Raw genomic sequence first — 25,491 nt, 5'->3', positions numbered from 1 at the left:
CTTACAGGATGTAAGATGGCACATGGCCCTTATCCTTGAGGTTCATCATGTGGAAAGTGTCCAAGGTGGCAATGTCCTGGAGGACTCTCACAGATCCTGACACAATGCCTATGGGGAACCTCCTCCATGCCCCAGAGCATGGAGGACAGAGCCACCTTGCTCTGTGGAACCAGACACAACAAGGGCACCACATCAGCAAGTGCAAACACACCGTCAAGGTTACCTTTTAACACTGGACCTTCTTTGAGGCTCCCGGTCATGCTTGTGGGAAGAATGATGCCCATTTTCAGACACATGCTCAAGGTTCCCAATGCTGGGCCGCTTTCCATGGGCAGCTTTGGACATATTGGCATTATTGAGATTGGCATTTGTTGAGGTGGGAACTTGCTTTCCTATGGAATTATGGTTATGATGGTTATGACACACCGAATTTCCTGCTGGAGGAAACAGCGGTTTCTCAGTATCACTTGCAGGTGGAATTGAAGGCCTTTGGACATGCAGGGGACGGTGGGTGGTATTGGTCTGCTGAAGGGAATCTCTCCTATCACTATTAACATGATTGACATGGTTTCCAAGCAGGGCACCATTTCTCTGCAAAATAATGGGAGACAACACCAGGTAATTTAACAAGTATTTGATGCAGACTAGCTATGTTAGGTAACTTTTTCTACATGAAAAACAAATTCTAGGCAAGTTCTGTAGGATCCCTGTAAAACAATCTGAGTGTCTCAATGATCAGGGTGAATGTGACTGTGTGGCAGTTGGTTCCCCCGAGATGAGGAAGGTTACCGATTTCCTGAGCGGGGGAGCAAGCTGTCGGCTGTCACTCGAGTGTGCTCTTCCAGTTGCTCCAAGTTGAGGTGACTTATACCCAGCTGGGCTGGCTGTCTAGGCTGGGGGGCTGAGGGCCGGCTGGTAGATCAAAGAACTGGCCCGGGAAGGAGGAGGGTAGCATGGGAAGCTTCCTGAAGGACCCAGGACACTCATCCACATGGCCAGTGGCTGTGGCCGAGCTCCTCAGAAGCAGACAATGAGGGGAAGGTAGGTAAGCTCAGGGAAGGAGCTGGCCTGGCCCTAGAAGAGGTGCTGATGCATGGGGAGGGTCTGTAGGAGGGGGGTGTGGTCTGAAAGCCCCTCTAGACCCGGGGCTGGGCTGCATTCTCCAGACTCTTCTGTGGATCATTAACTGCCCCAACTGGAGTCCTGCCCTGCTATTTCCAGGTGGCCAGTGTGTAGCTAGGCGTGGAATAATTACTTTGAATACATCATCTTCTTCTTCTCGTTTTGCTTCCTCAGGCTCGTCATCTTGCAAATCACACGATATAGCACGCCGGATTTCTGGCCCAATGTCATGCAGTGTCCTTAATCCCGCCTAGATCAATGAAAATGGCAGAACAGGTTAGACCACACGTGGGCCCTGGGGCCAGCCTGGGTCCTGGCTTTGCTCCTGCGTGATTCAGCAGAGGGGAATAAGGCTTCTCCAAGAGCTAATCCAGGGCACTGACTGATGTCACTGAAGGCAGTCTAAAGGGTGTTGGTATGGTCAGGCATCCAGATGGTCAAGATGGTCCTAGGTAGGATGCCTGAGGCTTGCAAACCAGTCACCTCCTTTGCAAATTCCCCCACTTCCAGGGAACACCACCTGGTTACTAGTGCTAGGGTCTGCCAGGCCAAGAGCTTATGCCCCTGTCTCAATGACAATCTTCAGTAGGCTCGCCCACAAGAGCCCTCTCTCTCCAAGCCCAGAGGAGGGCAAGGAGCACAGCCTGGCCATTCTAAAGGAAGGGTGATGTGGACTCCCTTGCTGCATCTAGGACGAGGAAGCCTAGGGGTAGGCGCCAGAGGCACAAGCAGACCGAGCAGCCCTCAGGCCACTGGTTCTGCTAAAAGCCATGAACAAGTGAGTGACACAACATACTGCAACCACCAGCGCACTCAGACCATGACAGAGTAGACTGACACACACACAGACCCGGCCGCCATGGTTATCGGGATACCCTGGCCTGTGGCCTGTGTGCAGGCTGAGAACTCACCAATGTGAGGTGACGGGGTCTGCTTTTTGAAGACCACAACAAATTGAAAGTGGCTCATCAGCCTTTGCAGGGCGTGCAAGACCCACCGGAAGACCCTACCGGGAGACCCTTCTGGGCCCCTCACAGACACTCTGCATCTCCCCTGTGGCCCCCACAGCTGCCTTCCTCACTCTGGTCCCTGCTCTGTTGGGACAGGTCCCAGGAGAAGCCCTTCCATCGTTCACGACTTCATTAGGGAAGCATTTCAGGATGCTTATGCATGGGACATGGGAGACGGTATTGCTCTGACTGAGAGAATTATGGTGTTTTGACCACCAATTTGAAGAAAAACAGTATGCTGAGTTAAAGACTAATAGGGACTGTATGGCAACTTTATCCTCCTCCACAAAAAGACCTGCATCTGAAGGAGGCATGTCCTCTCTGCCCTGGGTCTAGGGTCCTGTATCCAGGCAGCCCCTCCTCACTCATCAGCAGTCTGACCACAGCTTCATAACCATAAAGGCCTGGAACACAGCTAAGACATTGGCTGTGAGGCAAATGCTTCAACCTCAGGGTGGTCTGCAAAGGAAAACTGGGCTAAGTGACGGGTCCTGAGGGGAGGCGATGGCTTCCCTGTCCTTCCTCCACAACACCTGGTAGCATGTGGGCAGCTGTGGCAGGGACAGAGAGGCATGATGACCAACCCTGAGATGTGCACATGGTAGAAGAGATGTCCAGCAGTGGCTAGGGAGGTGGCTGCAGTCTGGCCAGATCCATTAGGCCTGGGTGCCACTGTTTGTGGATGCTCAAAACTGGTCCCATGCAGTTGCCAATGCCAGTGCCGGTGGTATTAATTTAGAATGTAAAGTCACACAGGAACTTCCCAAGAGGCCCTTATAAAAATAGCCTGTGCATAAAAGCACCCACCCAGCCTTTGAGACAATTCTGCTAAAAATGGCACCAGGCTGGGTTTGATTTGAACTATTCTGTGAAGAGCAAGCAGATCTTTCCATTTAGTGAATTCTGAGGGTGAAGGAAGAGCCTGGAATGAAAGCTTTAAGCTTCCTGGCTAGGAATGCTGGGATCTTATAGGAGACAGACAGTCATGTCCCAGGTCAAACCAAGACAGCTCTTCGTGTGGTCAGTGAGCCTGCTTCTCATTCTCCTGTCCCTCTGATCACAGGCTCAGGATGCATGTATGTACACACATGCACATGTAGGTATGCTTATGCATACACGTATACGCGCGCACACACACTCTCACACTCTCTCTCTCTCTCTCTCTCTCTCTCTCTCTCTCTCTCTCTCTCTCTCTCTCGCTCTCAGAATGCCTGAGTTTTCTTATCTGAGCCTGGGAAGTCATTTGGTTCTAAGGTGGACCCACCTGCCGTTCTCTCATGGAAACATCAAGAAGGCAACTGTCATGTTATGCTGGTAAAAGCTCTTACATAGCAAAGCTGCAGAAATGTGAAAAAAGGTCACAGCCAGCAGTATGAAATAGCCTGCAGTTCATTCATTCAGAGCTTCCTAGGGTAAATTGTCAAGGGATGATGAACTAAGCAAGGGTTTTACTTATGCTTTTGGATCTACTAGGAAGAAAAGTCTGTAACATATCTGAGGCTCCCAAACAAAAAGATAAGGTTTGAGACATCTGCTGTTGCTTCCACAAAATAAACATAGGTTATAATGCACTCAAGTTGACACCTCCACATAAATTTGGTACATTAATCCACGTTACAAGGCAGTAGGGGCCAGGAATGCTCCCAAGTTTAAATAACAGATAATCCTATTTACTGTCATTTAACTGATTGGACTAGGTCTGATTAAAAGAAATAGAAAACTATTTATTTGGATAATTTTTAACATCATCCTCTGTTGACGGGTTGACATTTCACTGAAATACACATATAACACAATTGCATAATAGAAACAAAACTGTCTCCAGCACATCTTCAGTGATACACAAGATTAGGATTCAGTCGACAAGATAGTGCAATGAACAGACATGGGACAGAGAATTTGTTTGCAACATAAATCATGGAAAAGGTTGAAAGGTGGCCCAAGTTGCCACTTCCAAAGACAAATAATGACAACATACTTATAAAGAGACGTTAGAGGAGGAGAGAAAGCATCGCTCTTCCCAGACACAGAAGCAGAGAATCAGAAATCATGATTATATTCTGCTTGCTTCAGGCAGGCAAATACACACTTCGCCAGAGTCAGAGACTGACTCTACTCTTTCACATGTGATCTGGGTAGGGCTAGGTCAGGCTGTCCCCCAAGACTGGGAGTGAGGGAAACAGATGTTCCCAAACTAGAGTTGACATGAAGCTTAAGCACAGCACCCTGAATTTATTACATATCACAAAACATGGTAATGAAGTTTTTCTAGCACACATATCAAGCTAAAAGGTAGCGCTTAGGCTGCTCCCAAAATTCCACAGGCACAAGTTCCAATCCCCAGAAATACAGAAAACTATCTTAGACTCTTGAAAAAATTACTTTTCCACAGCCCTAAAAAAAAGAACATTTTTTTCTTGGGATAGACACTTTACAATCGGTAAAATTATCTATTCTTTCATATTTCATATCTGTGTCTATCTCTATCAGCAAAATACTATTTTAATTTGAAAAGTGGTCATTAGCACTTAAACCAACACAATTAAAGCCATATTAAGTCATTCCATTAACATCACAGCAGAAATATGGTTTTGAAGAAATACAGAATTGCTATAAAATATAAACATTGACTTATTTTAAGATGTCCAATCTTAGAAAATATTAAACAGAATCAAGACTAGTTTCTGGTTGATTTTAAAATGCTAGATGTTATAAATATTTTTTTAAAAAAGAAATGTTGGCGCTTTGCCTGTAGACTGCTGCTTGAAATTTTAGACACCATTTATTGGAATTTCATACTCGATTAATGATTAATTTACCAAAAAACTAAAATCTCTCTAAACACTTCTGAATAGCATAACATGATAACATTTTGACATCAAATATGAACACCCATTTACCTTCCATTCTCCTGCCCACTTTTAGTGTTAAGTTTCTCCTGCCTGGATGTATTTGCAATGCTTTTGCTGCCTATGTCCCTAAGCTAGCTCCGTTAGACACACCAGCCATCTGCCAGCCCTCACAGCGCTACAGCAAGCATGCAGAAGTGCCCGGAGCCCCACCCTGGACCTACACTGTAGCAGTGGAGATAAGAGATGCACGTCTCTAGTCAGGACTGAGCCAGGCCATTCATCTTCAGGATACAAGTGCCAGGCTTTCAGACTCCAGCCAAAGAAACCTACCCTAGCAGAGCCTGTTCCCCATCACAGGTGGGCTGCACTTAGTGTAGGCTGGCCCTGCACACAGGCGTCTCACTGGTGACAAGTTCTGGTTAACCCTTCAGCAGGATTTGGTCCATATCCAATGAGAGGGGACCTTTTCTAGCCTCGCTCCATTAGAAGGCAGAATAAGACTAAGTTCTTATGGAATAAACCTGCTCATCTGCAAGCTGCCGTCCGCCTCTTCAGCACATCACACGTGGGCACACCCCTCATTTTGTCAGCACCCTCCTCCAGGGAAAATGTGATAGTGGCCTTTGTGTCCATTGTGAATGGTCCTTATGTCAGATATAAAGGGTCGGAATCCTGGCGCTCTGTTAGTCACCCACAGTGATTCCAACCATCACTGAAAAGTCAGGGGTAACATGACCCCAAGAGCTCCCCTAGGGATTGCACTGTTCTCATCACTTGGCAAGATAAAGGAAATTTTTTAAAAATTACCTAATCTATGATCTTTCTCTGCACACGATCTGAGAGCTGTTTCAGTACCGCCTTGATTCTTGCTGCAATCAAGAATCTGATTCTGTTGCAATTTTAATAACAGAATTTCTTGCCACTTTCCCGATAACAAGGCACTCTGTAAAGTTTAGGCTTAGCAGAAGCTGTAAATCACAACTTCTATTCTGGTAGCATCTTTATACCAGTCATTGTGAGCTTATGTACAAATATTCCACTAGATTCTGGAGGAAGGGAGAGCCAGGGTTACTCCCATGTGGTGAAATTATGTGCCCGAATAAGTCAAAGGCTCACTGAGGACTCGGCTCCTAGGCCTGTTCCTCCTGTGACACTGCGCTGCCTCACCTCTCCCAAACCTCCCATCTCGACTACCACCCAGGCAAAGTCACTGCGCCTACTGGGAAAGACTGCTGGATTCCAGTCTGAATCACACACTTACTCACCTATAATCACAACTGTGGGGTGCCACCTGCTCAAGCCTAACCCTCTTTTGACTACCCTAGAAGAGCTCTTATATTCCTAAGTCATTCTGGAGATGACAAACGATCACGAGTTATCCCTGAAATGGATCCTGCTTGGCACACATCCTTGGTCCCAGTGGTGCACTTAGGGAGCCAATTTTTAAAAACACCTTCTATGCTGCCCTAATTCAGACCGTCACACCCACGATCAGCACAGGCAGGAAGACTTGGCCATGCTAGGCAAACACACAGGCACAGGGACACAGGCAGCTCCATGCCTTGGGGGAGCAGGCTGAGACTGGGAAGGGGCTGGAGGGATAGAAGGGCTCTAGTTAGGGCAGTAGCACTGCACAGGAGCCTCTTTCACAAGGGAGATGATTAAAAGGCTCCAGCACCCTCTGACTTTAAGGGGGACTGAGTAGCATTCCCCAAGAGCAGCAGTTCTCAAGTGTGCTCCAGGGACCTTGGGGCATCCCGAGACACCTTCAGGGGTCCATGAGGTCACTGTGATTTGCATAATGCGACCAGGATGTTCTTTGCCTTGTACACTCTCAGCCTCTCATGAGGATATAGTGAGGTTTCCAAAGGCTACCTGATGCATGATGTCATCACCCTGGTGTCTTTGTGCTTGCATATTCTTGTTTTAAAAACTCCTCAGTTTTAATTTCTAAGACAGTAAATATTGACCCACAGGGTCTTCAATATTTAAAGGGTCCTAAGACCAAAAAGTTCGATAACTGCTGACCAATCTATCCTCCAATAGGCACCACTACTTTTTCCTCAGGTATCAGATTTTTTTTTACCCCATCTAGGATTCCTGCTATTCTGTGGACCTTTCTCCACTCTCGGAAGATATGGCCTTGCCATGGCTTCCCTGGACCAGCCTTTGTCACTTCTTAATGGGTGGCACTTCTTAGTGGGTTGCCTTCACCACCGTGCCTTAGAACAATGCCTTTCCACTATCCCAAACAGTATGACTTCTAGGTCTAAGAGATGCCAAGAGGAATGAACTCACCTGGACTTCTACCCACCCTGGAACTTAATAAGTCTTAGCCAGCTCCTTCCCACAGATCATCGAATCATGACACATTTGGGCTGCTGAAGGACACTTAAGTGCATGGTACTAAATAACAAGCCATGATAATTACCATCTTTTACTACTATATCACATCCCTTGCCTTAACTTCCTTTCAGTAATTCTTTCTTCTCAAAGACTGCTGAGCATCATAATTACTATTCTAAAAGGAGCGCCATTAGCCATTTCCAGAAAGAGTAAAGAATGTAGTACCCAATAGTCCAGTGGATTAATTTAACTTTGAATTGGATTGTTCCAGAGTGTAAGCTATTTGAGAAGAGCCTGATACCCAATCTCACCTTTGCTTCCCTATGAAGTATACTAGCCTGCTTCTCATCTTCTATCCAGGAGCTGAAGAGTTTAGCCTATGGATGCTGGTGCTGGAGGTGCCAAGTTTGCTGCGTGTGTCTCTGAAGATTCTAAAGAATGAACTTGAGTCATCTCTCACAACTTTCTCTACACTAGAAGCTACACTCTTCTTCCAAGGCTTTAAGAGAAATGACAGAGGTGTCTCTGCAGTTTGACTGTGAAGCAAGTCTAGGAAGCCTTCTTTCCCTTTTGAGTTGAAGCTAGAGGGAGCCCTCCCGATTCCTGGCTGTCTTTGCCAATCCAGCCTTGGCTACCAACCTCAGCCAATGCTGTTCCCCAGCAATACAGCCAGGCCCAAGTGGAGAGGACGCTCTTGTTCCATTTAAACCACTCCTTAAGTCCCATCTAGAAAGTGGTCACTTGCCAGTTTTTACTTATTTGAGGAGTGTGGAGAAGGCACGTGGAAACGCCACTCACTTGAATTGCTTGGGGCCTTTCTGCTGAGGCTTGTGTGTATGGAATCTTGGATCTAGAAGGTCAGTCACATTGGCCCTCTGAGACAGAGTGACACAGATAGGGGGAAAGCACATGCCATCCTTCAGCACTGAATCAACTCAACATGAGGTGGGTCAAAGACAGACAGAGGGACTGTCAGAGGGCAGATCAGCTCCTCACCAGCACCCACAGGGCTGACCAGCTTCCCTTTCAGGGACGATACATCACATTCTTAATAAATCCTCATAATTTAATATACCCAGGAACCGCCCAATCAGAGCAGAAGTGGGTCTGTGGATCACAGCAGGGTCCTGGAGGCTCCCTGCAATGCCAGGCACTAGACCTGCAGTTGCTGGGTCACAGAGCAGTCTAGGGAGGGTCTGGGCTGCTGGCAATAGGGAAGGAGACTCAGGTGCAAGGGTGACAGCTATTGATACCAGGTGCAGCTGTGCTTCAACATCTTGACAAGTGGCCGAGCCACACTGGAGTGCTCCTGGCTTTCAACCCCATCCCCCACATCACCACATGGTACAATATGAAGCAGGAAAACCTGCCCTGGGGCCCTACAGACTGTGCTGTGAGAACCCACAACACCTACTGCCAGCTCCTGGACATTAACTACAGCCTGTACACTTAAACACGTGGGAGCAGGTCCACTGAAGTCCAGATAGGTCAGACCTTGTGGTACAGTGAGCACTGCAGCCAATGGCAAATGTCATGGGCAAAAAAAAGAGATCACTGGAAAAGACCCTGAGGCTGAAATTAACCTGCCAGTCATGCCTAGGACAAGCCTGAAGAAAGCATACTTCCCACTGGTGACGTTACTCCCACCCTCTGCCCAGCCTTTGAGGCTCCTAGCCTCCTAGGATGCTCCCAGAAGTAGTGTCCACTTCTACTGGAACAGGGCTGCCCCAGAGTCTGCTGGTTCTTTCTTCCTCTCTCCGCACAGCCCACATGTATACACACACACTCATACACACACACAGCTTCCAGCCTATACACATCAGGGCAGGTGAAAGGGGCTCATAAGCCCTTCTTTTCTCTACATAGTCAAGAGACTTCAAGTTTTTTAGATTCTTCCCCATAACCTCTGCACAATGGCTACTTTTGAATATTGACCCTAAAACCCCAACTGGCTACTTCGGGTGTCTTGGGCTCAGCATCAGACGTACAGACTCTCCAACCACCACTTGGAATCAGCTGAGAATTCAAGATCAGATATCCTCATCGACCAACTTCTTGGGCAAAAATTGGCTGTTCTTAAGATGTAAAAATGCAACCTGCCGAGTTACCTCTGTTGACATCTTTGTGCATTGCCTAGATATCTTTAAAAGGGGGGAATTCTCCTTCTCAATGGATAAGTACGGTACAGAACAGAAAAGAGATCAAAGGAAAACAAGAATTTCTTAAAGTTCTGGTAGTAAACAGGCATATGATATTATTATTGTTGTAGTCTTAATAGTAAGCAATTATACGTTCAAAGTGCTTTACAATCTCTTAGCTATTCCTCACAACAGCCCTGTGAGGTAGGTCGACATTATTAACCCCATTTTACAGATGGGGGAAACTGAGGCACAGAGAGGTTAAGTGTCTTGCCCAAGGTCACGCAGCAAGCAAACGCTGAAGCTGGGACTAGAACCCAGGTTCCCTGACTCCCAGTGTCCTTGAAACTAGACCACACTGCTTCCAAAGAGGCATCCCCAGACTGGCTCTGAGCACGAATTAAAGACGAACAATGTTAGATGAGGTTTGGGTGTGGTGGTGTTTCCCGTGGACACGTTAAGATGGAACCTGAGGTGTTGCCTGGATTGGTTTTGGCATGCGGGTGTATGTGTTAGTTTCAATGGGTGTATCTGAGCTTCCCGGCCTGTCCACGTCTCACTGCATTCTGGACTGGGTCACTGCAGAGAGCAGGGCCGAACGCTCAGGAGGTCATGGCGGACTGGCATACAAAAGGAACTCTGTCAGCTCAGTGCCGAGGGGCCTGCCAGTCTTTGGGAGTTCGGGCAAACTAGGGATGCAGGACTTTGGAACGGAGTCAGATGCCCACCTTAGGTAGGTCTGCTTAATCTTTTTATTTTTTTTTTTAATTTTTTTGTTTTACTGGCCAGCATCAGGAAGTTGTGTTCATTTCATTTCTCTGTGGGGCAGCTGCCCCCCTCCTTTGCTCTCTCTCACTCTTTCCCTTTCTCTGAGTCTCTGCTTGGAAGGGAAAACTGTTAAGCCTTGTGCGTTCCCTTTCATGAAAAAGAACCACCGTGAGCAACGTCCGCGACAGGCAGCCCTGGCTCCGCAGATGAGCCACGGCCCCGCTTCCACCTTCCGGAGGAGTGCTTTGCTTGGAAGGGGTCTCCCTGGGGCCTTGGGTCTGCGTTTTCCTGCATTTCTTCCGAAATGCTGTTTCAGTAGAAATAAGCCCACTTGAGACTTTTCCCTTTCAAGGCCTTAGCCACAAACGCCTTCCGACTAACCAGCTTGGTGCCGTAGCTCAGGCAGAAAATTCTAAAGCATCCGTTCAAGCATCTGAAACAAACGAATCAGCCAGTGAAATCTCATCTGTTAGCATCTGTTCTCCTCTTAGATTAAAAAAAGAAAAAAATTTAAAAAGAGCCTTTTGATGGCTTCAGGAAGAATCATGCTTTTTTAAAAAAATAAATAAAACAAAACTCCACTACTTTTTAGACTAAGGTGACCAGGTAACAGGTGTTTGACCTTCTACAGATTAAATCTCTGTGAAGGATCCCATTTTCTTCAGTCTTTATGCACCGAGCCTCCCTAAGAAGGCCACGTGGGGCGCTTCAGGGGCTGAGAGTCCTTTGCTTCTTATATACCACCCATGTCTCCCCTCAACCAGCTGCATCACCATCTGGCAGCTTGGGCATATCTGTACAATTATTCAACCTAACAGCCTAATTCTTTACACTGAGAAATAATAGTCTCCTCCTTAAACCAAACTTCCAAGCAGGCAAAAGGACTATCCCTCCAATGCTTTCCTACAATGGAGATGGGAAGGATCCCATCTGGGATGAGTGGGGAACACAGTGTCCTCGGATTCCACTGGAGTGCGTGTCTTTTGCAGAAAGGAAATTCTTGAAAGAAAGAGAAATGAACAAAACTTATCCCACTTTGGGGTCTTTTTCTCATCCACAAGACACTGGACTAATTAGTGTCTGTAACTTGCACAGATGTCCTCATCTAGAAGGTCTGATGGGACATTCAGCATGCACTGTTGTCTGCTGGGAAGGGGACTGAGAGTTTTCGTGGCTGCATGGCTGTGTTCCTTTATTTATTTGCCCCTCATGGAAACTTGCAGGTCACTCGGATGTAGCAACAATGGATGACGAGCGAATGCTGAGTCAACCTAAAGTGAACATGGCATGTAGGAGATGCGCAAGAGGAAAGTAAAAAAAGGCCGGATGCAGCTTCTCTCTGGTTCCCTCTGTAGAGGGGCTGGAGAGAAGGTTGGTTTTAATGATGAACATGGATGGAAGGATGGAAACTGCACACTCATTCAGACCACAGAGGCCAGAAGACACTGGATGCCGAGCTCCTTCCACACACGGATCCAGGAGCTCAAGCCATTCCCCTTCACCAGGGAGGCAGCATTGCAGTTGGTCTGAACACAGGGAGATCAGATGGAGCCCACAGGGTTCAAAACCACAGTATGTCTGTGTGTCCTTGAAAAACTATTCTCTGGGGTGGGGGCACAGAGGTCTTGGGCCCGGTTCCAGAAACTGTTCAGACAGACTGCACCCTATGCAGCACAAGCACGCACATGCCTAGGTCCAAACTTCTGCTCACACTGCGACGGCCACGCTCCACTTTCCATTAGCAATCAATTTGCCAGCCATGGGACGCCCTGCCATGGGAGGAAGCGAATCATCCCGGATCTCAACAGGCCACGCCCACTCTCAGGGGCTTCCCGAGGCTGTGGCCTTGTCCTAGTAACACTGGTGGAACTGCCATCCCACTATATTTTCCTAACTGCTACATTGCCACCCAGTATTTCGTCACACAGAAAGGAAAGCCTCCTCATGCTAATTAAACATGGAGTAACAAATCACACTCACAGCCATTTCTACAGCACGGGAAGCCAAAACGCAATTCGAATTATCCTTCAAGGAGACAAAAAAAAAAATTCTGTTTAATGTTTCAGAATCAAGTACATTTTCAGTTTATCTGTTAAGATTATGAACACAATTTTCTAGGCTGCATTCTCAACATAAATTACAGACGATGCTTCAGCTCCCAATGGAGCCATGTGAAAATATGTTGGTATCGTCTAACTGGAAATGTTTACATTTCACCAATAAAATGAAACTCTATAAACAATAAAATAAAAACATTTAGGAGAAACCCTCAACATTATTGCAATGCAATGTAAGAGAGTCTTTTAACCCATGACCTGCCACTATATTATTCATGCCATTCAACCCTTCAACTTAAGACTCAGTAAATCCAATATGTGAAATCTGATAAATACTTAGTTTTGTGTTGTTTCTGCATGTATTAAAACATCAGAACACCATTTCCAGTCACTAGAGAAAGTGCTGAAGCTATCTAATTGGGAAGTCTTGGGGTTCAGAAAAAGTATAAATGACCCTGCATCCAAGTGGCCTCCATGCCTTCCACAAAAAATGCAAGATTCTTATGGTACCTAGCTAACTTGATGGCTATAAATTAGGATATTGACCATTGATGACAGACTCTGTTCCCCCCTCCAGGAAAGTCATCAAGTTCTGGTTCCAATTAGGCCCTCAGAACAATAAGCAGTTCCTACAAGCCAAGAGCACTGGGAAATGGAACTAAACAATCTAACCAGCCTCATCTTCTGGGCAGGGGTTACTTTAAGGACAAGCCCGCAGAAGCATGTTCATCACTCCCTCTCCTGGCACCCAGCCTGGCCACACTGCCCTCAAGGATGGATGGACCAGAGACTTCTTACAATCTGCAAACGTATCTCTACAGTTTGCTTTGTTTCTCTGAGGCTAGCCGTGAACTGCAATCCAGGAGGAGAGCTGTCACTTTTACAAACGGGATTGGATGGAAGTGAGGAAGCTTCATTTGTAAATCCTACCACCTGAGATGGCAATGGGCTGTTTGACTGAGCCTGTGATTCCCTCAGCTACCTTTAGGACACATGATCTGAGGAAGGAAGATCAATGTCTTCAGTCGGATTCATGATCCACCTGCCAACCCACACATGCCTCTTTCCCCTGCAGCTGTTTGGGTAGAGCAGAGGTTTCACCATGAATCAGCAGGTCACCGTCACACAAGGCCATCTACCAACCCACCAGATACACACACAGCCCATGTTTGTCATTCATTCATTGGCTGTCATTCATATTCATATTCATATTCATATTCTCTCTCTCAGCAAGATCAAAGATAAGCCTTCATTTTGGTTGTTACCATCACTTTGAACACACAACAACACTGGGCATTTTTACCCGGAGAAGAGTGAAGGACTCTTCCATGTTGAACCTTATCAATATCTACAAGGCCAAATTTAACATGTGCTGAGAAGAGGGGCATAAAATTTTAGCATAAATAGATTTCAAAAAATTCTTTATTGTATCCATGATGGACTCAGAGCACTCTGGGTAACAGAGGTGACTGGGCTTCTAACTCATTTGGACAGTTGTTTCAGATGGTTTGCCAGCCTCTGTGGTTCCCTCTTCCCTGTCCTTAGCATCTTTTCCCTCTTTACCCTATCTCCTTCATTCACAGCACTTGCAGACCACCTTCCTAGCCCCTCTTCCTCCTGGTCCCCATAGTGCCTTCTCGTCCCCATCACATACTTTCTTCCCATCCCAGAGCTTTGGGGTTTCCTAGGATTCTACATTCCTCACATGCATGGACACTGGCTGGGGCCAGAGGTTCCTGAAAGCCACATCCACACTCTAGGAGCCTGGAGCGGGACCCAGGTGGAGGAGGGAGAGGGCCCAGAGGCTGGCTGGGGCGTGAGAGCATAGGAGGTGCACAGCTGGCCTCCCACCCATCAGGAGACCACACACAGAGACAGACACAGATACACACCATACCACACACCACACACCACACACCCACAGAGTACATACTAGAGAGACACACACAGTACATACTACACACACACACACACACACACACACACACACACACACGTAGTACATACTAGGAGGTGATGAATGTTACTGAAATGGACCAAAAACCAACAAGCAGTGGGGTAAGAAACAAACAGAAACAAAACAAAGCACTTGCGTTCAGATGGAAAGCTGTTCATTCACTAGGCAGCCAGAACCCTGGAGCCCAGGGCTGTGGGGAAGGTGGGTGCCTGCTTGGAGGACACTGCCTGGCGGGGCTGGGGTGCGAGGGCAGCGCTCGCTCCTTTCCGTCCTGGCAGCCCTGCCACGTGGGTGGTGGCAGGTGCAGGGCTCTATGGGGAAAGCAGCAGGGAGGGAAGCACTTACCTCGTGGCCCAGAAATGGCTAGTCCACATTTGGGGAGTGTGTAGTATCTCACTTTAAACAAAATCCTGGTGGTACTGCTCAACCATGAAAAGGCAGCTCTCTAGTATTTCAAATAAGCTTGTAAAATCGTTAGTGAAAAGAGAAAACAGAACAAGACAACAATTCACCTGTAGGGCAATTGTGGTGTTCTTCGCAGGGTACTTTCCCACCAGTCCTTGTTCTTTCCGTTTCTTGAATTTCCTAAAGTAGTCCTGTATCAGGAAAGTGGCATAGAACTTCCCCACGGTTACCTCATCATCTAAACGGAGAGACCAGACAGAGCTCTCCCGAATCAGCACATTAGACCAAGAGCCTAAACACTTGCTTCTGGCTGGGGCAGGGGCAGGGGCAGGGTGGGGTGGGGGTGCGGCGCCGCGCAGAAGGCACCGAGCTCTCAGCATATAACATGGGAGTCTCAAACCAGCAAAAAGCAAGGTTTTGCAAAGAAATTAAGGCTCAAAATTAGTGTCAGTTAAATGAACTGATATTCTAGGTTGCAGAAAATAATATATTTGTTATGAGTTTAATAGAGCAGCATATTAGTAACACTATGAAATGCTGTCTTATTTACTTAAAATGAAAATTACAAAACAAAAAGAGGCTTCACGGGCCACATTTCACCCCTGTGCATAGGGATTTGCATGTATAACTACCATAAACTTATCAAGGGCAATTAACCATCCAAATCCCGACATCTCAAGATAGAGACCTAGAAAGGTGACATACACGCTCATAAGGAGAGGAAGGTTCAGAAAAGTGACTGCAAAATCAGATTTTCACGAGCTCCCCGCCCCCGCATTCTCTGCCAATAAGTTCCGTATACCATTTCTTGGTTCGTAATTCTGAACAGCTCATTTTCTGCACTGTAGTGACAGCTCCGACCAACCTCAAAGTTGAGCTGGGCTTATTTTTGCATTGTTCAGAAACAACCTCCAACGTGTATGGTTGGGGAATCAGAACTCTGCTGATGACTTTAAAGGTGATGCATGAGGCAGAATAGAGGCTCTGGCTGTCTCCTGGTAAACCACTTTGGACATGTAAATGTGCCCATGGGTCTCCCACGGCTGCTCCCCACCGGATCTTCAGTGTGCTGTGTCTCTTGAGGGTAAAGCTTATGATCAGTAGCCCATCCCATGTGTGTGGAGCCATGTGGGGCCCTGGGGGCCACAGATCATGACTTGCAGATGCTGGAAGAAGGAATGGTTGCTGGTCCACAGGCTGCAAAGCAGGTGGCTTTTAGGCCAGGCTGCCCTTGCAAGAGTTACATGCTGATGAGGGGGCAAGGGGTTCAACCACTCTGAGCTTGTGTTCTCATCTCTAAAATGGAAATAAGCCTCTCAGAAGAGACATGAGGACTCTATGGGAGAAGGCAGGTAAAGAACTCAGTCCCCTGGCTTGGGCTGTCTTAAGTGCTAGGCACTTGATAATGGTGACCCCTCAAGAGTCACTCTTACTTTAAAATGTGCTGATGGTGGCATCCATTGACATGGGTCCTGAGCTTGATGGGGGCGGGGACATGGAGAACCATCATCCTTCACTAATGTACCCTGGGTGGGCTTCACTTAGCGCCCATGCAGGAGGTGCTGCCAACATCTTGTGGCTCCCACTGGAGATGCCACTTTGGGCTGCCTCTCCAGCTCTCCCTGTCCGAAGGTGCTCGGTGTTACTGTGTGAGAACGCTGTCTCGGGTTGTCTGGCCTCGAGTGGTGCAGGGGCCACCCAGGGAAGCCAAAGGCTCTGAGTGGCTTGTAAAACATGGTCCCTAAGTGGTCTCAGGCTTGTCTAATGATGGAAGGTCCATAGGCAAGAAGGCAGGAGGTGAGCACAGATCTCAGGTCCTGATACTTCACGCCCCGCTGTGCTCTCCAGCCTCCCCATTTGCTCTGGATGTGTTTGGAATATCAGCTCTAGCTCTCGCCAGCCCCTACTGTTGGACATCTATAAGTGCCAACCCCTGTGTCAGAAGAATTCCATGTGGGTCTCATGGCCTCTTCACAACTCTGACATGGTAGATCTGCTCACCATGCCCCTAACAGATGAAGAGAGGCTAAATGACTTGCCCAGGTCGGTCTAGCCGGCACCTGAACACAGGACAGTGTGCTCCCAAGCCTGGAGTCCTATCCTCCACACCACCTCTCTGGAGATGGCTGTCTCCAGCCACACTGGCTGACGGCTTCTTTGGAGCTGCCTCTCCCCATGCAAGTGTATCCCTTAACCAGGCTGCACATGGGAAGTGGACACACTATTGTCTGCCTAGTACCTCCAGGGGCCGCAGGGAGCTTCTCTGGTGACTTGCCATGCCACAGCCTTCCTCTGTAGTCCAGGGTTCTGAGTGCTCTCTGTGGGGCCCAGAAAAAGCCCTGGCTCTACCTACAGAAGATCCACACCTCATTCCACACTGGGATGCTTCCGGCAAATGCAGGCCTAGCCCTGATCTCCCTTCAGCTTCCAGAGCAGACATGGACCCACCCAGGGCTCTGCAGGAGAGGACTCAAGGGTCACTTCATCTTCTCCATTGAGACAATGAGCTAATTAAGAGACTAGACCCAAGGGAGAGTTCCTAAGAACAAGAAAAGTCAAAGCTATAGCAGGACAGAACAAGAAGGAAGAGAAGGAATGAATGCAAGGAGGCCATCTGGGTTCAGGACTGAAAAGAAGGAGATGGAGGCAGCTCAGTGTGCGCTTCAGGGCAAATAAGCAAAGGATCCAGGTCAAGGATGGAGGAGAGTCCTGGGAAGGAGAGAGAGCTTCTGAAATGAAGGTGAAGGACCCACGAGATGGCAGGAAAAGGCTGAAGAGCAGAGGTGATCAACTGAGCTGAGAGGCAGAGATAAGGCAGGCAGCTCAGCACTGATGGTGAGGGGGCAGCCAAGTCCCCTGGCCCACTGGGAGTGAAGTAAGCCTGATGTGTATCCACAGATCAACAGTTCACTCCTGACCTCATCATCAAGCTCACACAGAGCCAGGCCAGCACACCAGCAAAGCCACCTACAACAAGCATCCTACTCAGCTCCATCATCAGGGCTAAGAGGTGCTTCCTGAGTACCCCACATCTGCCAGTCCCAGCCAGGCTGGCCTCACTCAGTCTCCTGCTCTTTGACCAGAGCATGTGATGATGTAGGGGACACCAAGAACCTCAGCCTCAAGAACTCCACATCTGTTGCCCAGAGGGGTATACAAATATTATCCTTTCTAAGTGTGCTGTGATGCAGGAAAGGTTGGGGACGTGGGTCTACTGGAATATAAAAGAGGAGAGACAGACAAATGATGAAAGGGGACAGCAAAGCCCTGCCCTTTCCGTGCACCAAAGCCTGACGGCCACTGCCTTCTGACCTTCCTTCATGGCCACAGTGCTCATATGAGACTCAGCCCACATAAGCCCTGTGCTGGGGACATCAGTCAACAACAGCAGGGAGCTTGCAGAGCTCCTAAGTCTCCTCCTAAGGCCCCATTTCTCTCTTCTTGGGCTTCACACTGCCTTTTGCTGCCGCTGTGGAATACATTAAAACTTGTCATCCTAAACTCCAACCCATGTTAACAGGGAGAAAAGGCTAGGTCCAGTTACTGGACCAAGAAAGAAGATTTCCACTCTATTAGAAGTCTGGTAAAGATAAAAGCTGATCAGGTTTTCAAAGGACAGGAGCTCAGATGGTGAGCTAAATTCTGGACTTTTCTTTTGGTAAAATGAAGTTTCAGGGCAATGCAAATGACACCCTCCAAGGGCATCTCATGTGGATGGGTATTAACGTGGGAGTTTGGCTGGTCGTGATGAAGGTGGCGTTCCAAGAGAGATGTGAGGTGGAGCTAGGGAGGAGGGGGTCCTCAGCTCGCGGGAGGAAGGTTTACATAGACAGGCATAGCCCACTATTCTGAAGCATGCATCTGTGTTTCAAGAAACAATGTAGGGGAATACAGTTGGCAAGAGATAACTCTGATTCCATGCCACCACCCTAAAACAGAATTGCTTCAGAATATTCTGAAAGACTGAGAGGTGAAAGGAATGCAGGCTGCAGAAAAAGCTCAAGCACATTGTTACAATTTTTCAAAAGCAATTCATCTAAGCCATGCAAGCTCTTGGATGCGCAGTTAAACGGAAAATAATGAAAACCAAAGAGTTGTTTTAACCGTGCAGTATCAGTTCTCCTGTGGGAAGCCAGGGTTCTGTAGGTGGGGGTTTTGTGTGTGTGTGGGGGGTTTGGTTGTTGTTGTTCGTTTGTTTTCCTTTTATCATTTCTTTCTGGGCCATCTTCCCCAGCTTTGAGCTGGTGGCCATACCAGCTACCGGTAATCCCTTCAGCAAGAAAAGCTCACGCTGCTTCTTGCTTCATGCCAAGGAGCAGAGCTGGCTGGCATGCTGCTCTCTCTGCACCCCAAGAGCCAGAGCTCATGACCTTCTCAGAGGGAGAGGCCTTGGTCACTGTCCTGACCCTGGTCCTGAAGTCAGCTCTCAGACCTGAGCCAGACCAATCTCAAAAGCTGCAGGGGCAGTGACACTATAAAAATTTGGTTGTCACAAGGCACACCAAAGGCTCATCACATGCCATGGCCCAAGGATGCTAGAATGCCAGTGTGGTGGCACTGGCTGAACAGATCCTGCACCTTTAAAACTTGGAAACAGAACAGTCAAAAACAACCATCTTAATGTCTAAGTCCACATGTACTTAAATAAAAAGGCAAAAATAGTATGCACATATATATATATATATATACTGTGTGTGTGTGTGTGTATATATATATATATAGATATAGATGTTACATATATGTATAAAAATTTGAAGAAGGTTAGTTGGTTATTTTGTGATAAATAACAAAAGGAAATAAGCATGCCTGCTAGTACAAAGGTCATCTTTGGTAATTATGGTAGTGAATTCAGTCTTAATAAGAACATTTCAAAAATACAATTTCCTGAAAGCTATTTTTCATGAGACATTTTCAACAATATACTGAAGGGTAATTGGAAACAAGTTTTGAATATTTCATTTTGGACAAAAAATACAGGCTTTTCACTTTGAGATCACGATCTTGTCCTCCAACTTAATTCCTCCACCAAAAAGAGAGCCCTGCTCCAGCCATGTGGGTTTTGGTTTGCTTTTCACTGAAGCCCCTTCTTTGTCTGGAATGCTCTTCATATTATCCCCAAATAATTACACCAAATGGCCAAAGGGCTTTCTTTATCTGTTGGCCTTAATGTTCTAACTGATATATAAAGCATTTTGCAAACACTCTCTGGCCTTTCTGGAGACACTAGCATTAAAACCAATGCACTGGCCAAGGACTACTTAGGAAACAGACTGCACTGACCACCAGCTGGAGGGACAACTTGGTCAAGTAATTTCATGCTGGTTTTCTTCCAAATTTTCTTTATCACAGCCCGAAGTTCTTCATTAGCTTGCTCCAGGTTCCCTGGATTCAAAAAACAAACGGGGAAAAGCTAGGCTCGTTTCTGTTCTCCAGCTTCTCCTCTGATTGCACAGCCTCGTCCCAGCCTAACCTGGATGAACATGCTCCCCTCACGCCAGCCTCTCCCCCCACGCCAGCCTCTCCCCCCCACCCCAGCCTCTCCCCCCACGCCAGCCTATCTCCTCACGCCAGGTTCTCCCCAGTTAAGGGCAAACACACCTCCTATATTCAGCAATAGTGATCACGCCTTCCCTGTGGGAAGTCCCTCCACCATGGGAGCAAACATGGTTCACCCTGGAATTCAAGGCCTGTCCTACTCTGATTCCATCCTACCCTCCCACAGCCAGGACCTACTCTTTGCTTTCCACTGTTTCCAGCCCAGAATGCCTTTGCCTTCTGCTCTTTTACTGGTCGTTTCAAATCGTACCTCCTTCCTTGAAGATCCAGCCTAAATTTCACCCAATAAGACTCTCAATTCCTACTATATGTATATAACCTTGGCTTTTTATTATATGAGCTGATGCTTGACTTTTCAACTAACATGTCAGCATAGAAGACCATTCTGCCTTCTAGAACCCTTAACAATGCTGGCCTAGGGCCAGGTACAGGCAAGCATGCTACACAGGGGCCCTGTTAGGCTGGAAGAGGCTGGCTTTGTTGGTTTGAGTCTCCCTGGGCTCCAGGGTTGTAAGAAGTCACCTGCCTGCAGTCAGCATGGGTCCCTTGCTGCCTCCTCTTCCCTCTCCTCCACTAGTGCCTCAGAGAGTCAGCTCCCCTTGAGGTCTACACCTCCCACCTCCCACACCTGCTGGTCACTCCTCAACCTGTTGCAATCTGCTTTCCATTCCACCTCTGAAGTCACCACTGAGCCAGCTCCAATGGCCATACTCTAGTGCCTGTTTTACCAGGATTTGACCAGGGCTGAGTGTGGCTGTGAAGGCCATTCTGGGTTGGTTGGTCTCTTAGCTGGGAAGATGCTGATCCCACCATATTTCCCAAACACTGATTATGTGCTAGGCACTGCAGAGGAGCTTTTGCAGACATCATCTCATTTCATTCTCAGGACTTCCTGGACATCCCTGTATTTATTTCCTTTTTATGGAGAAAGAAACTACAGCTCAGACCAGTGAAATTCCTCAGTGTAGGTCATGCAACTAGTAAGGAATGGCTCCGAGTTCATTTTTGATGGCTCCATCTCTGCTCCGACACCTTGCCTGTTTCCCCTGCTATGTAGTAAGCAGTGGTATGAGTCAACTCAAAACATTCTGGGACAGAGTGAAGCATAAGGGAAGGAGAGAAAGAATGAGGAGGGAGGAGGCAGGAGGCAGGAGGCAGGGGCCAGCCAGCCAACCCAGCATGGACATCCCCATTCTACCCAGCCCCTTCCTCAGAGCCTCCCCTTGGCCAAGAATAGGCCTAGATTAGGAAGGCAAGGTGGGATGTGATATCTCTTTCCTTTCCTACCATCTTGTCTTGCTGCCAGGGAATGCTTACCTTCGGTCTTGATCTTAAGAGCCGTTCGAACCAAAGCAAACAAGGTCGCATTAAACATGACTGTCCCGTCACTGTTGAGAGGCATGTTCATGGCAACTAATCTCTGTAAACAGAAAAGAAAATTTCTTTGTAGACGGCAAATGAATGATCACAGTCATATTCTGTTGGATCTTTATTTTCCACTTATCACTCATCTCTTTTCTAGTTAACCCTCAATTCAATTCAACAGCCACTTGGGGGTTACTCATATGATGGTTAATTTATGTGTCAAGTTGAGTGGGCCATGAGATGCCCAGTTGGTTAAGCATGATTTCTGGGTGTGTCTGTGTGAATGTTTCCAGATGAGACTACCATGTGAATTGGTAGAGTGAGTAGAATAAGTAAAGCAATGCCCTCCCCAATGTGGGTGGGCCTCATCCTGTTGTTGAGGGCCCACAGAGAACAAAAAGGTGGGGAAGATTTAATTCTCTCTCTGCCAGCCTGATTGAGCTGGGACATCAGTCTTTTCCTGTCTTCGACCGAGGCTTACACTGTGGGCTCCCCTGGTTCTCAGGACTTCAGACTCAGACTGGATACCACCACCAGGTCCTCGGGCTCCAGTTTGCAGATGGCAGACCATGGGACGTCCCGGCCTTCATGATCACATAAGCCAGTTCCCCATGACAAACCTGTGTGTGTGTATACGTGTATATATACACATACACAGACACACATCTCCATATGCATCCTATTGGCTCTGTTTCTCTGGAGAACCCTGATTAATACAATCTATCATTTAGGGGACTCTGGGATGACAAAGATCAAAGGTTTAGTCATGAAATATAAACGCTAACATGCAGATAATGTATTTTGTTTTTTAAACAGTGAAACCTCACTGTTTAAGCAGTCTTCTCCTGTTTTCATTAATCCCGATGGAGGTCTTAGGGTCAGATCTCCATTTCAGGCACATTTGTTTGTTTGTTCGTTTGTTTAGAGATGAGGGCTTGCTTTGTTTCCCAGGCTGGTCTTGAACTTCTGGCCTCAAGGGATCCTCCTGCCTCCCAAAATGTTGGGATTACAGGTGTGAGCCACTGTGCCCGGCTCAGGCACATTTTTAAAGCTGTCGTGAGGGTTAAAGGAAGTAAAACACAGTGGGCCAGGCACAGGGCCTGGAACTTAGGTTCTCAGCCAACAGGATCCACTACTATTCCCAACTCAGGGAGTGTCCTTCAAGGAACCTTGCCTAATGAGACCATTATGTACATCTTGTAGCATTTTGCATGAATCTGCGTGGCTTCTTCCAGGGTTTGGTCTTTCAGAGCAGGATCCACACTCCCCACTCCTCTTCTATCTCCTGATCCCTTTAGCACCAGCAATGAGAGTTGAAGGGGACTTGGGTGAGGGATACCCTCTCTGGGCCCCAGTCACTTCAACCTGTAAATGCAGATGACATGCCCAACGGATGGGGCCTTGCAAGGATTAAAGGACTCACAGACACAAAGAGTTTTGTGTCAGGCACATGGCAAGCACTAAATAAATGATAACATTGATAATATTGAAAAACTTCATGTTCTAAAAGAAAAAGATTGTTTTCTCTTCCGTATTGATGTATTGGAATCTTGTGTCTGCATAGTCCATCCCACCCAAATTCCTAGTCCTCCTACCAACCTCCAGCCCCCTCTCCAAACCAGCACAGGCAGCCAAGGAACCCTGGACATTTGTTCACTTTTCCTGGCAAGTTCCTGCATCAGCAAAATGGATGACTGTGCCTCAAGGACATCTGAGCTCTATGCAAAAGAGTCTGGAAATTTAAACACGGATGACATCAGTGAACTGGATCCCATACTGTTCTTGGAAAGCAGAAAAGAGGCTAGTACGGAGAAGTTTATGGAAAAAAAATGTCAACCTCTGTTTCTATCTCCAGAGTCCGGCCTGAGGAGAGGCAAGCACCCTACAGACTTGCCTAGAGGGCTTTCTGGATTTTCAGGGCACGGGACATGAGTTTGGCTCAGGGCATTACTTTGAGAGTCTGAAACATATTTTAGACTCTGTTTTGCTACCTTGGTTTCTGTCTTGAGCTGGCTCAGCACCCTGGAGTGGTAAAACACCTGACTCCAGGATGTCCTTGGATCCAAGAGGAACAAGAACTAGTTGCTATGCAGACTGGACGAATTTCTAGAAGGCAGAGTTTCAAGGGACAAATCCTATATTTCTCCTTGAAAAAACAGAAACCGTTTTTTGTTGCTACAACAAGTGTAAAGTGCTGTCCCGTGAGCTCTGTGGAAGGAAGAGTCTCACTGAGGTCCCTGAGAGCGTGCTCCGGCATGGAAACACAGAAATGGGTGGCAGTGGGAGGGCTGGATCCTCCCTGAGAGACCAGGCCTGCTGTGCCAGAAAAGGGACCCACAGGGCCTGCTGTGCCTGAAAAGGGCCATCTCCTGTGATGGCCACAAAGCTCTGTAGCAGAGGGGACGTGTGGAACACATAGCACTGTGTCCCCCACTGCTGAGGCTGGGAGAGGCGTTCTCCTCGCACTCCCACTCCCCTCACCTAGGTCACTGAGTCCTTGTCCTAAGCGGATCTCGGAGCGACCACTCCTCTCCCTTCCCACTTTTGCTGCCTTCGTTCTAGCTCTCCTGGTTTGTCCTCCTGCCTCGGGTCCACTTCTCCATTGCCAGCTGTCACCTTCCTAACATGGAAACCTGAAATTCGTGTTTCTTCCCCATTCTCCTAGACCTCAGCAGGCTATAGAAGGCTCTGCTTGTGCCTGGGGCCTTCTGTCACTTCTTCTTATATGCTAGCCCAAGGGTGACCCATTGACGCACCCTTTGCCATTACATCCATTCTCCTGCCTCCTTCTGAGCCTTTCCTCCCTCTGACGAACTCCTATGTTCCTTCTGAACTTGACTGAAATGTCACCTTCCCCACCATCCATGCAATGACAAATTACAGAATTCTCTTCCTCTTCTGATGGTTCCTGACAGGGTGTTCAAAGAGTTATAAATCTGAACGTCCTCCAGAGGTAGGAACCATGTATTATTCATCTCTGCATCCCCAGCACCTCATGAAGGCCTGGCCATGTCACTTACCAAGTGTCTGTTAAATGAAGGGAACGTCTACAAGAGAGGCTGTCAGACATGCACACAGGATACTCACCTTGCATGCTACTCTGTGTGGACATAACTTCCCAAACCCCAGGGGAGGCTGGATGCGTCGAAGCAGAGTGACCACGTCAAGGTGTTTGATCCTTCCCCTGGAAGTAAAATACAACGTGAGGTCCAGGAATAGTACCAGTTGGCCCGAACTTTCAGTCCACTCCACAACAACCACAGTTGACATTCCAAAATCCACCCACACACACCAAAGTGCATGTTTTTCAACCTACTTTGCCTCAGGGTCATATTCTGACCATATTCTTTTGAATTCATCTAAATGGTGAGGCCCCAAAATAGACCAGTCCCGGGTCAGATAGTCAAAATTATCCATGATGACAGCCACAAATAGATTGATGATCTGAAAAAGCAAATCAGAAGGGAAGAACTTCAGCTGCAGTTGGATAAGGTTAGAACTTAGCATAGGCCTTCTAATTATATGGAATGAAACATGGGAACCCATGTCTCCAAGAGAAGTTGTAAAAACTTTCTCTTTGGAGAATGTTTAAGGAAAGAGTGGGGTTCTAGCTTTCTGGAACGGCTTTCAAAAACTCTTGGGGAAGGCAGCCCTTCTGAAACACACTGCAGTTTTATAATTTCATTATAACCAAATAATTCACACTCTTAAGTCATCAACATACTCACTGGCTGAGACATTTTAGAAAGGAGCCCTAAGAAGCTAAGGTGGTTGGTAATTGCTTTAAGCTTATTAGTGAGCATCAAGTTTCTGCTTACAAAGATGGCAGCAGTGACACGTGCCTGGTTAAACAAAAGCCCTCAACTGCCAAGTGGAGTCCAGAGTGCTCACCCACATCAACTGTCCTCGAACGAT

At 47.4% G+C, this 25,491-nt stretch overlaps 1 protein-coding gene across 49 annotated transcripts in view; it reads right to left on the bottom strand.

Moving 5' to 3' along the window:
- The window catches only part of CACNA1D (calcium voltage-gated channel subunit alpha1 D), a 322,332-nt gene that overhangs the window by 11,334 nt on the left and 285,507 nt on the right, over window positions 1-25,491 (bottom strand). For 47 of the 49 annotated variants that reach the window (XM_078351159.1, XM_078351167.1, XM_078351168.1 and 44 more), the window contains 7 exons: window positions 24,893-25,020; window positions 24,664-24,760; window positions 21,529-21,631; window positions 19,936-20,037; window positions 14,763-14,893; window positions 1,256-1,372; window positions 224-591 (listed from right to left, as the gene is read on the bottom strand). In XM_078351159.1, coding sequence (XP_078207285.1) covers window positions 224-591; window positions 1,256-1,372; window positions 14,763-14,893; window positions 19,936-20,037; window positions 21,529-21,631; window positions 24,664-24,760; window positions 24,893-25,020 — 1,046 coding nt within the window. Of the gene's footprint in view, window positions 1-223; window positions 592-1,255; window positions 1,373-14,277; window positions 14,562-14,762; window positions 14,894-19,935; window positions 20,038-21,528; window positions 21,632-24,663; window positions 24,761-24,892; window positions 25,021-25,491 lie in introns of those variants that run through there. The other 2 variants (XR_013527364.1, XM_054245754.2) reach the window with 2 other exon arrangements.

Source organism: Callithrix jacchus, chromosome 15 (assembly GCF_049354715.1).
Source record: "Callithrix jacchus isolate 240 chromosome 15, calJac240_pri, whole genome shotgun sequence".
Lineage (NCBI taxonomy): Eukaryota > Metazoa > Chordata > Mammalia > Primates > Cebidae > Callithrix > Callithrix jacchus.
The sequence above is the reverse complement of the archived record's forward strand: the minus strand, read 5'-3'. Positions and strand labels throughout refer to the sequence as shown.